This window comes from Pteropus alecto, unplaced genomic scaffold, assembly GCF_000325575.1.
Source record: "Pteropus alecto unplaced genomic scaffold, ASM32557v1 scaffold121, whole genome shotgun sequence".
NCBI classification, from domain to species: domain Eukaryota; kingdom Metazoa; phylum Chordata; class Mammalia; order Chiroptera; family Pteropodidae; genus Pteropus; species Pteropus alecto.
Window position 1 is genome coordinate 4,439,591 of NW_006434369.1, and position 12,246 is coordinate 4,451,836.

Genomic DNA, 12,246 nt, shown 5'->3' on the forward strand with positions numbered 1-12,246 from the left:
AGGGAGGAGGAGGGGGAAGGGGAGAGGGAGAGATTGTGTGTGTGTGTTTTCCATCATCTACACTGCAGGATAACACAGTAGGATGGGAGTGGAATGAGCTGAATGCCAAGCACCACATCCGCCATAGCCCTCATCAAAGATTTAGTGTATTTGGCATGAACTTCAAATCTAGGATCACAGGAAGTTCGGAGTTTTACCTGGGATTTTGTCACTATTTTCTGCTACAAGAAAATTAGAAAATTTTATAAAGTAAAAAGCATGTTCTCTATCCTCAATCTAGTTACAGATGACAGCTACCATGTAACCAAAAGAAAAAAAAAAAGAACAATTACTCCCTTGGATATACAAATAAAAACTGCAAGACTATAAGATCCAGAGGTTTTCTTAACAAAAAAGATTTCAAAAGCACTTGAACTTAGGTAAACGAATAGGCACCAGGTATAAACATACCCCAGTAAAGAACTAAAAACCTTGATCTCAGTAAGAGCAGCCTATATTGATTTACTTTGTCAAATGTTTATCAGTGTGTCTGTTAAGTTGGAAATCTTTCACTTCTAAGCTGGGGACACCTCCAATTCAAACCATGTAATATATGCTGATGACCATAAAAATAAAAATATTTGCTTTAAGCCTAATGAGCAGGCTTTGAAACACAGCCTAAAGCTATGCTCTATCTCTCCAGAACCAGAATACAAAGAAAGAAAAGCAAACGTGCCTGGTCAGGGTCAGCAGAAGGTGACCCAGCAGGGTGAGTCTCACTAGCATGTTGTCCTAGATGCCAAGAGGCCAAATTACAAAATACCTGAGGCTGAGCCATTGGCCAAGTTGCAATTTTTAAAAAGAGAGATTTAAAAAAATTTCACCACTAGGAAGAACTTAAGACATTAGCCTGATTCTCATCTTGGGGCTCACGGATAAGGACACTGTTACCCAGTGGTTCTCTGCTCTAGCCACGAGCTATAATCACCTGGGAAGCACTCCAATGTGATCAAACCAATTCAGTGAGAATCCCCATGGGATGAGGTTTTGCAATCTTTCTTTTCAAGCACCTTCCAGGTAATTCTAATGTGTAGCCAGGACAGAGAACCACTATTAGTGCCAAGTTTACAGTGCTACTACTAACTACACAGCTAGTCGATGGCAGGAATAATATGAGGACTTGGCCCCTGACCTCATATGCTACACCCCATCTTTCCATCTGACATGCAATCCTTTATTTCTGTATGAATATCAAGGACTGTGAAATACTTTTAGGCAACTGAAGAGTATAAAACACATGAACTAGTAATAGTTCATCAATTATACTTTTTGATAATCACTTCAGGTATAACTAAATAAATAAACTTATGGCATTTATTAATTTCCCTCCACCCCAAGTAAGCACCTTTGTTCTCCAACACTACAGAAATCTCAGTGTGATCTCATATATTACAGCACCTTTCACTGTCCACCTACTAAAGCTGTTTACAAAAAAATCAAATAATATAAAAATACTTCTGCCAATTCCAAAATGAAAACACAGAGCTTTCTTGATTTGAAAAATGGTTCCATGATAAAACAAAAATACCCCCACCCCATCACCACCACTACCAATCTGGAAAGCACTGAACTAAAGTAAAATAGGTTTATTCAAATGCAAGACTTCTCAGAGCCTTTGATATGCTCATATTTAACCCTAAAATCAAACTGTAGTATATACAGTACTTTTCAAACTTACTTGGCCAAAGAATTTCTTTTCTTTTTCAATTCTCATGACTAATGTACCAGAAAACCCACTTTAAAAAATACTACTCTGAATTCCATCTGCCATGAATCTATAGTGTTGGATTCATTAAAGCAGATTTGCACATCCACACACAATTACGTGGAGATACATAACTCTTCAGAAATCAAACAAGGTTCCAGGCAGACTGCCAAAGGCAAAACTTCTTGATGGAAAAGACTCTTCTCCCTTACACCCAGGCCCCTCCAGCACCTAGTGAAATTCTAGCACTTACCTTTTGTGCTGTACATCCTGTCCCATCTGTCAAAGTAACTTGCACTTCATCACCAGAATAATCAATACTCTGTACCTGTCCAAGAAAAATGGTGATGAAAATCATGATGAGGGATGGAATCATATCATCCAGAGTTTTTTCCAATTCTCTCATTATGTGACTTTATACCTCCCAGGCAGTTACAGCTTATTTCAGGGAACTATCACTCAGCCATTAAAATTTATAAACGCTGAGTCAGAATATGGAAAATCTTTATAGTATAGTGTAAAGTAAAATGTAAATAATTGCCTCTATGATTATAACAATGTACAATACAAATGTACAGGGACAGAGACTTGAAGGGAAAATTTTAAAGTGAAAATAACTGCTTTGGATCAGGGAGGCTGTGAGCAGTTTGAATACTTTATTATTAATGAAAATGCATCTGCACCACTATTGTTTCCAAACAGCAGAGCTGAGTAATGGACAGAGATAATTGTCATACGTCACAGGCTACAATTGTATCATAAAAATACTGGGAGGCACTGGCTAAAGGTCACAGAAAACACCTGTCCCTGTGTAATCCACACGCTCCCAACGTCATATCCTCCAAAATCAAGGCCAAACCAGAGCCTCCCATCACTGCCAGTACTCACTGGAGATTGGAGCCGAATATCTAGTCCTTCAGCTAGCTTTTCGATAATGACAGAGTAGCCAGGAGTGAGGAGGGTGTGGTCACCAGCAAACTGGGCAAAGAACTCGTTGTGGTCCCAGGAGCGAGCAGACACCTAGGAAACAACAGGAGAGGCTAGATACAGAAGAGGTGGTATGAATCCTTAAGCCTGTACCAAAGGGACAATAAAGGAGACCAAGGTGGGAATAGCCACTTGAGGCAGGAAGGTAGGGCTGCTGAGCATAAGGCAAAGCATGCCAGAAGGAAGGGACAAGAGACCAACCCAGATGGATACCACTGTCAGGGAAAGAAACTGCTCGATGACACACAGGAAAACTTATTTTATTTATTTATCCCCCCCCACACACACCCTGTCTACCTCCCCACTCCCCTCTGGTAACCACTAATCTATAGTCCATGTCCATGACTCTCTGTTTGTTTGTCTTGTTCATTTGTTGCTTTTAGGTTTATATCCCCACATATAAGTGATATCATGCGATTTTCTACTTTTTAGGAAAGCTTATTTTAAAACAAAAGGTGGTATGATTTGGGCATGCTACCACTCCTTGATAAAAATAAGAAATGTGTTACATATCAACAACCCTGGAAAAGAAGAATTCTATGAGAGCAAAACTGCATTTGATCATTTCCATATATAAATATGCCAACTACTTGTCTTCAACATGGAAACTATAGAAGTTGAAACGCAGAGTGATTTTGGAAAACAGTGCTATTCCTTACAATCGCAATGAAAAATCATATAAAAATGGAGAGGTCTCAAAGAGGACAATTAAGTCAGGGGTCATCCATGGAGCCTCTATTCAAAATATAGAATATTTGAGTATAAAATCCCAGTTGGTTAAATCAGTCAGGCAAGTTTAAATTTATTTTAGCAAGATAAACAGACCACAACTGCAAAGATACTCTTTTGGTCACACCTGAGAGCAGTGTTTTTAGACAACGTAGGGTTCCTCCAGGGTCACCCTGAAGGGCATGGGAAGAAGGAGGTAAAAACAGGACACTGGGCCCCTCCCTGATCCAGCCCAACAACCCTCCTGTATTCAGTTGACACACTGAGCTTCTTCACAGGCATTATAAAAAAAAAAAAAAAAAAAAAAAAAAAAAAAAAGGGTTCTCTTGATTAAAATTTTTTTTTCCAAAACCGCTATGGGGTTAACATGCTCTGAAATCATGGTTTTCTAACTTTTAAATAGAAGAACCATTGTTTCCTGCTTACTCAAACTAGCCCGGGTTCAATATTTGGACATATACAATACATGCACATGCACAAAAGCAAACATTTTCGAAGCATGTTTCACAAAACCCAGTCACACCTGATGGAGGTTGCTGCCACAGGCATATTCCAGGTTACTGAGGTGGAACTGAAGCACCTGTTCTTCTAGTTCACTAAATTGGATTCCAGATTCCTTAATAAAAGCTTTGTAGATCTCCTCTATTTTTTCTGTAATAGAAATGGATCAAAGCAGAAAAAAAGTTTTAACATTATTCTCTAATTCCTTATCTTTTTCTTTCAACCTCCTTCAACTCGCAAACACCCCAAGCTTCTAAAGTCCCTTCCCAAGCCAACTTAGGGGGAAAGGATATCTTGGTAAGGTTGGTTCCTCTCAGGAAGAAAAAGCTTATCTTAACTGAAGCAAAGCTCTGTAGGTTCGAGATCTTCAATCATGTTTCATTTCTGCTTAGTTGAGAAACTGTTCTTTTGCTCAAGATACAGGAAAAGTTCCCCCTTGCACACAAAACCACGCAGAAATAGGGTTCCCATTCCTTTCTCATGCTACTACCATCACCTTAAAGTCAAGTTCTTATAACATCTCATCTCAACTCGGAGACCTGTGATAGACTGACTATATTCTCTCCCAAACAAGAATGTTCCGTTATGGACTTTCATCATGTCAGCCCTCTGCCTCAGTACCTTTAATTACTGGTCTCCATTGCTCGTATAATAAATCCCAAACCCACAGCCAGACGATGCTAGCTCATTTTCAGCCTTTCCAGAGATGGCAACCCTACCTGCCCACTCACAGACTCTGCTGCACTGCTGTGGAATCTCTTCCTGGCAAATGCCAGCCCTGCAAGGCCTGTGACTACCACTCCCCTCACCAGAATGTCTGCTCCGCCCTACCCTGCTCCTAGCCATCCTTGACAGTACAACAGGACCCCCGACGCCACAAAATCAGGAATGGCCCTTTGTTATCAACCCCAGCACTTATCTATCCCATTCATCTGGAACATTCAACTACATATACACAGTGCTGTGATACCATTCCAATTACTGTCTTAGACTCCTTTTGGGGAGCGTCGGGGGAGACTCATGTTTGACAAATTACAAGAATCTTCATACAGGTTACTTCTTTATAACCTTCCCAGTGATGACAACCATCCAACACATATATTGCAGACTCAAAGCTTTATAAAGTACTGTGCATTTGCTTGACTAGAAACAGAACTGAGCATCAGTTATTTTTTTTTCTTGACAACTCAAGATTCTCATTAAAATTTTCCCTTCATCCACTAGATTATAATACGGGGATGCCACAGCACCTCTGGATTTGTGCCAGGCTTTTGGCCCTAAACCACCAGGATTTCTGCCATTTGCAGAACCTTCTTAAAGCAGTCCCATTTCTGCCTCTGGCGGTTTCTATTTTTCTTTGTTTTATAGAGGATTGGGAAGAACCAAGATTGCTAGAACAGTACATAAAATTAAATATAAACAAATCGAAAGAAGCTTTAAAGTGATTTTTATGTAAATAATATTTAAAAGCTTTGGTACATGTGCTCTTTTGAAATTAACTCTAGCTTCTTAGTGTGCGTATGTGTGTATTTGTGTGTGTGTATTTTTTACAGCTAAGTGCTAATAAGGTGAGATCTCAGACAGCTGAGATATTGACAGGCAGGATATAACTGTAACCTCATATAGAGATGTGTGAGCTATTAATAAAGCCTTTAAAAATATACTAATGAAACAACTACTTACATAGTAAAGTGTTGCCGATCCTCCCTTAATAGCCTTTTTCTTTTTTTAAACTAAGGCCAAGATGAAGCAATTAACTTTTTATTTGGTGACCCTGAAAGAAGTATTAAAAAATGCCATCCAGCAACTACTACGAATGTGCAAAAAAACACTAACTAAATTCTGAGAATATCCTGCAAGTCAGCCTAATAATTCCAGAAAATTCAACAACTCACCACTCGGTCTGGATATCACTACATATGATTAAATGATCCCTGTCAACCCCAGTGAATTTCTGAAAATGTCCTGTTATGGTTTGTCAGCCAACACTCTCTAAGGGCGGTTAGAGTGTGGGTCAGTCTCAGAGGTGGCTGTGGGGTTGGGGAAATAGGGGATTAAAGAGAAGAGATGACCCCAAACAGAGATGAAGTATATACCAGGATGAGGAACTCAGAACCTTCGCAAAGAAACATATAATTAAAGCAAATTAATATCCTGCAAACTGAGTTTGAATGTTCACACTTTAAGAAACTCCAACATGCTTCCAAGAACTACAAGTGAATACATCTGGGTCATAGAATTGTAGGTTAAATAAATATCAGTTTAAGAAGCAATATAGTAAAATCTCAGCTGGCACCCTCATGGAAATAAGTCATGAGAGTCAAGTCTTCTAAAAGTTTGTGGTTAATATGGTCCACTTAAAACAAAAGCCTGAAGATTTTGAATTTTAAAATTCTTAAATTATAACACATGTTCTTGCATTCTTAAACAAAATATACTGAAAAAAATCTTCACCTACTGCCCAGAAAACAGGAAGAGAAATCTTGGCATACAGAAACTCTTATCTAGAAAAGACATTACATGGTAACCATTTAGTCACACAGGGCTTACCACACTTTCCTTTAAAGTAAGCTCCTCTGGGAAATTAAAAATCAAACATTTAGGTAAATATTTAAATACCAGCTATTGTGTAAAGTAAGATTTGTGTGTGAGCGCTCACACAAGCATCTAAAGGTCCTTGAGGAAGTTCTGCTCCTCTGTGGAACACCTGGAGAACTCATTTGTCCAAAAGGAACACCCAAAAGGACTATTCTTATCACATACATCAACCTCACGGATGAGTGATGCTACTGCTGACCAAGCTTAGGATCGAATGAGACTCAGATGGAACAATCAGAACACCATTCTCCCCATACCTCCTAAAGGGACATCTTGGAGCTGAGTCTTATCCTTCCTCCACTCAGAGACAACATCCAAGAGAGCATTAAAATGAAAATCCATGCGCTTGTCAATAGTGGGGTCAGTAATTCTTCCACCTTCCTGAATTAAGTCACATCTTTCTCCAAATTTATGCATGCTGATGCCAAGCTTCAAAATAATAAGAATAAGAAGGTGAAAATTTTCCCTGGAAAAAATATGTACAGGTTCTATGCTGAAATTAGACACAGCTCTCATGGAGAAAATGGTCTAGTACCTTCCAAAAATAAAGCTAGCTATGCTTAACAGAAAATGGCAGCAAAGGCAGGCAGTGAAAAAATAGCATGAAATCTGAGACCTTATTTTATGAGACTGTGAAGATGACAGCAACAGCTTCTATACCATGCACTCTATAGCCTCTCAGCCCACATTTATTAATGCCGCAGGTGCTGTAGCTGTGTGCCTCTCCTGCCCTGACATTCTATTTCCTCTGTGGACTCTCATGAAAATGAGCACACCAACACACAAACACTCACAGAAGTTGAAATAGAATTTACTGTCAATGCATATTTCAGAAAAAAACTTGGGGCCTACCAGGTCTGCAAAGACACTTATGCAGGATTGCCCAATAAAAGACAGAGCACCCAGTTAAATTTGACTCTCAGATAAATGAGTAAATTTTTCTTAACTCTAAGTATATCCCAAATATAGCACGCAAAACATCTCATGTAATATCTGGGTCATACTTATACTAAAAAATTACTTGCTGTCTATCTGAAAGTCAAAGGCATTCTGTATCTCTATTTGCTTCATATGGCAACTCTAAAACTATGAACTAGTCGAGTGGCCTGCAAATAACACAAATATAGTTAAAGATCTTAGAAAAAGAAAAAAATATTATAAGAATTCTAGTTCCACTTTCTTAGAAAAGAAGAACTGTAATTGTCCTCACTTTGCAAAGAAGATGAGGAGGCAAGAGATCATTCTGGGATTGTTAAATATTATCTAGAGGCACATTAATAGTACACATAAGCAAAATGAGACAATTTTTTCTTCATCTACAATACAAATCTTAAAGAAACCCACTTGTTCACACATAAGCGCTATTGGGTTGTTAACACAGCCATTGACAATCTGGGCACCTCTTCCCACCGTGAGGCCTTTAAAAGACCGATCATCCCACACTCGGCCTCCAATTCTGTCTTTGGCTTCCAGGACAGTCACCTAAAAAGACAGACAATCAGGGAAGCTATGTAGGAAAGAACAGTCATATCAAATGCAGGTACTATAATTGTAGAATGACACAGTTAAAGAAGTTCAACATTTGGTTAATGTATTTATTGTATTACTAGAGAAACGACTTTGAAGAGGGCAATGTGGACAGAAGCCAAAGTAGATGTTAAACAGTCCAGATTCTAACAAGAAGTAAATGAATGGTCTGCTGGTGAAATCCTCAACCTCATAATGATGAAATTTGATGAACTAGCACATAAAATGCACTCTGACAGCTTCTACTAAATAGTGTTCCATAAATTAAAAAACACTATCAAAAACTCGGTTAAAGAGATTTTTGTCCTATGAAATATCTAAATATGCAGCAAATTCCTTTAACGTTGCAAATAGGCCTTAACTTCCCTAAGATAGAACTATCAGTTAAAAAAAAAAAATCTCATGTCCTATATATAGGACCTCGTGGGCTTGGCCTAAGCAGGTTGGTCCCACCCTGAGGCTATTTTCTCCTCCAAATTTCGAATGCATTTGCCAGCCCTGTGACTCAAAGTGCTATGCTTCCCTGGGCTGCAGTAACTGAAAACTTGAGTCCTATTCAGTGTAGGGCCAGTCATTTCCTCTCTGGGTCCCTATAAGCACTCCTTCGAATTGCTCAAGGAGGTTCCCTGCGTGGGCCATCTCTCAGGTTACTCAGAGGAACCGATTCCCTAACCATCGGTGGTCTCCATAGGCTCTCCTTCATCACCTGGTGAAAGAAAGGGAAGAGTAACAAGGGCCCTCTGAATAGTCTTCTTTGGACCTAAATTTCTCATTTTCTCCAACTAAAAAGGCTACAACCTGTGGTTCTGCCCTCCTTCTCTGACTCCAGATTAACACAGAACCACCCGTCTCTAGTTTCCTGTTAGTGTGAGAGGAAGGCTGAACCTTAAGGATAAGCCCCTAGACTCTGGATATTAGCAGCTTCCCCTATAACATAACCTGTGGGTTTCCCAAGTGAAAAACAAACAAGAAACCGTGGCCCCAAAACCCAAAACCCAACACTGAAATAAATGATTAAAACACCTCATAGCTTAATACCACTAGGAAAACATTTGCAAATGCAAACATACTTCCTGTAAATCCAACTGAGATTCTTCTGCTTTGTCAGCAACATAATGTAATTTAAGAAAGGCCCTCCATTCAATCAAGAGGAAAACCTCCCTAAGTCATAGCTACTGAAAACTTTTCTCATCTCTGAAACACCTCCAAGCAGAGAAGATATTGGGAAAATGTTAAAAAAGAACTCTTCTTTTAGCCAGGTAGAGGAGAGTAAAAAGACTAATTGAATTCTACCAAATTAATTTTCACATTTGATTTAACTGAAAACCGAAGTCTTTGCAAAGTGTTTTTAAAAAGGAGAAATGTGTCAGACTTAGGAAGTCACAGAAATCTAAGGGATGGTTAATTTGAATGAATCTAACAGAAATAAGATACTGAATCACACAAATGGTTTTTCGTAATAGTCTCTAGTGCGCTAATTTTGAACAACTGCAATAAGGCAAGATAGCAGATATATAGAAAAAATATCCTACCTTGGGGAAGCAGGCTACCTCAAATATGTACAGTTTAAGTCATGTAATTCTGTCTCAGCCATGGATTAACTAATTCGATCTTGCTTCCAAGAGCAAAGATTTTTGTTTCCAGGGTAAGATTCAAAGAGTGTCTTTGATTTGCATAAGAAAATTTAACTGGGTGTTTCAGAAACTTAAAAAAAAAAAAACCCCAAAACAGTGAATTTCCAAGCTGCTGTTTTCTCAAACTATTGCAGAAACAAAGGAGATTTCCCAATGACCCCTCTCTATTATGTCAATAACAACCTGTCAAGAATTTCTGCTTTAGTTCCAACTTAAAATCTTTTCTGAATTGCACATTAGAGTCTAAAACTCTTTCTAAAGCTATGGGCATTTCTGTGTTCCTCTACCTTCCTTTTATTAACCCAATTTCAAATTCTGCATCTTTTCTAGGATCAACTGTAAAGATATAAAGATACCAAGTATATAGCATTCTTCGCTAAAATCAGGAACTGTTTTCTAAGTCTTAGAAAATCTGGACCAGAGGAGCAGTTAATCATCTGTTTTCGCCTCCAAGTGCCAAAAAATCTTACCTTAATTCCAAAGTTATGTAGTTGCCTAGCAGCTGCTAATCCTGCTGGACCAGCCCCGATAATGATGACTGATTTCTTAAAAAAAAAAAAAGAGCAAAAATCTAATTAGAGCAACAAAAACAATGTTCTGTTTTAGTTGTTCTGGAAGGCACGAACTACGAAGCAAAGTTAGTTCATCTACATTTCTTTGATATCCCTGAAAAAGTTATTTTCCTAAAGAATATGGTAGTACTTTTCTTAAGTAATCCCTTCCTCTTTTCTACTGTCCAAGGAAACAGTGCTTCATAGTCTCCTTTCCAGGGAAACACATTCTAAAAAGCTTTGCTTTATAACTTTTATGGTGATAACGCGACATTTACTAGTGTTATAAACAACGGTATACCGGCCTTTATCACGACTAGTGGCGGTATTATCGCTGGAGCGTTACCTACGTTGTGGTAATCTTTAGGAAGAAGATGCTGGTCAGCGCCGACACTGAGAACACCCGTGTTGATGAGACCTTTTCTCGTCATAAAATAAAGGATCCTTTCCACTTCCTGAACACATCGAATGCGCACAAGGCCCCGCACAATGATGTGGGGAATACACTTACGAGGAGTAAGAGCTTCCTGTGTTTGGAAATAAAACCAAACTGTTAAAACAAACAAATAGAAAGTAACTCTTGGTTCCTCAAAAAGTTAAACAGAGAATTACCATATAACCCAGCAATTTCGCTTCTAGGTACAAACCCAAAAGAATTGAAAACAATCGTTTAAACAAAATGTTCACAGCCGCATTATTCAAATAGCCAAAAGGTGGAAATTATCCAATGTTCATCAATGGATAAATGGATAAACATAATGTAGTCTACTCACATATGTAATATTATTCAGCCATTAAAAGTAATGAAGTACTGATCAATGCTACAACATGGATTAACCTTGAAAACGTTATACTAAGTGAAGAAGCTCATTACAGAAGGCCTCACATTATATGATCTCATTTATTTGAAATGCTCAAAATGGGCAAATCTATAAAGACGGAAAGTAGAGTAGTGGCTGCTCAGTGGGGAAGGGAGGAATGGGGAGTTACTGCTCAATGGGTGTAGAGTTTCCCCTGGGGTAATGAAAAATTTCTAGAAACAGTGGTGATAGCTAAACAGTACTTAATGCCCCTGAACTGTACATTTTAGAATAGTTAAAATGGTAAATTTTGTGTTGTATTTTATCATAATAAAAAGAAACTCTCAGGGTCATTCAAATCTATCACTTATCATTAAGATTATAGTAGGATCAAAAGGAGGTTCGCCTGGTAAAGGGAAACAAGAAGAAAGGGACAAAAGGCAGATACAGCGACTTGTATCTTACAAGTTTCTCCTTGCTGAGAATGACCGCCACAGGGAGTGTGGGAGCAGACGACAACACAAATATATTCCTGACTCAATAAACCACAGAACAAAGGCCACTGCAGAAACCCAGGCTGCTCTGTATACTGGTAGCAGGAAAAGCTGGATTCTCATTAATGGTAAGAGACAGGGGGACCGATTTAGGAACTTGAATAAAAAAAAAGACAACACTGCCTTTCTCTGCTCAGTCCAGCTTTGGCAAGGCATTGGTCTATTTCAAAGATTCAAGAGTAATACGGCGTTGGCCTGTCATGAAGTTAGAATAGGCATGGGAAGTATAAGGGGGTCTACTTGTCAACAACTCCCAGAGCTCCACCAGAACCCATTCAAACACAGGAAGATGAATATATACCCTAAGTATTCCAGAAATAACACATACAATATTCAATATTGATTTGCATTGCTCCAGAAAATAAAAAAGTTTGTTATTTATGAAATTAAAAAAAAATCATTTCAAAGTCTTTGATTCTTTTAAAGCAAACATCTGTGTTTCTCTATTAGAGTATTTAATATATATAATACACACTCTCTTATTAAAATTTAAAATGGATCTAGACTGACAAGTTCAGGATTTTTTTTCTGTAAGATTCTTCCCCTGTATAAGTCAAATTTCAAAGTCAAATAGAAAAAAATGTGAAGAAAAAAATGAATCTAAGGCTGTTTCTGAAAAGT

The 12,246-nt window shown here is 38.3% G+C and overlaps 1 protein-coding gene across 3 annotated transcripts in view; it reads right to left on the reverse strand.

The window, feature by feature from the left end:
• KDM1B (lysine demethylase 1B) overlaps positions 1 to 12,246 on the reverse strand; it is a 47,187-nt gene that overhangs the window by 12,214 nt on the left and 22,727 nt on the right. For all 3 annotated transcript variants that reach the window (XM_015587280.2, XM_006909237.3, XM_025044942.1), the window contains exons 11-17: positions 10,622 to 10,798; positions 10,191 to 10,265; positions 7,904 to 8,041; positions 6,817 to 6,988; positions 3,984 to 4,111; positions 2,633 to 2,764; positions 1,998 to 2,072 (exon numbers count right to left, since the gene is read on the reverse strand). In XM_015587280.2, the coding sequence (XP_015442766.1) occupies positions 1,998 to 2,072; positions 2,633 to 2,764; positions 3,984 to 4,111; positions 6,817 to 6,988; positions 7,904 to 8,041; positions 10,191 to 10,265; positions 10,622 to 10,798 (897 nt within the window). The remainder of the gene's footprint in view (positions 1 to 1,997; positions 2,073 to 2,632; positions 2,765 to 3,983; positions 4,112 to 6,816; positions 6,989 to 7,903; positions 8,042 to 10,190; positions 10,266 to 10,621; positions 10,799 to 12,246) is intronic.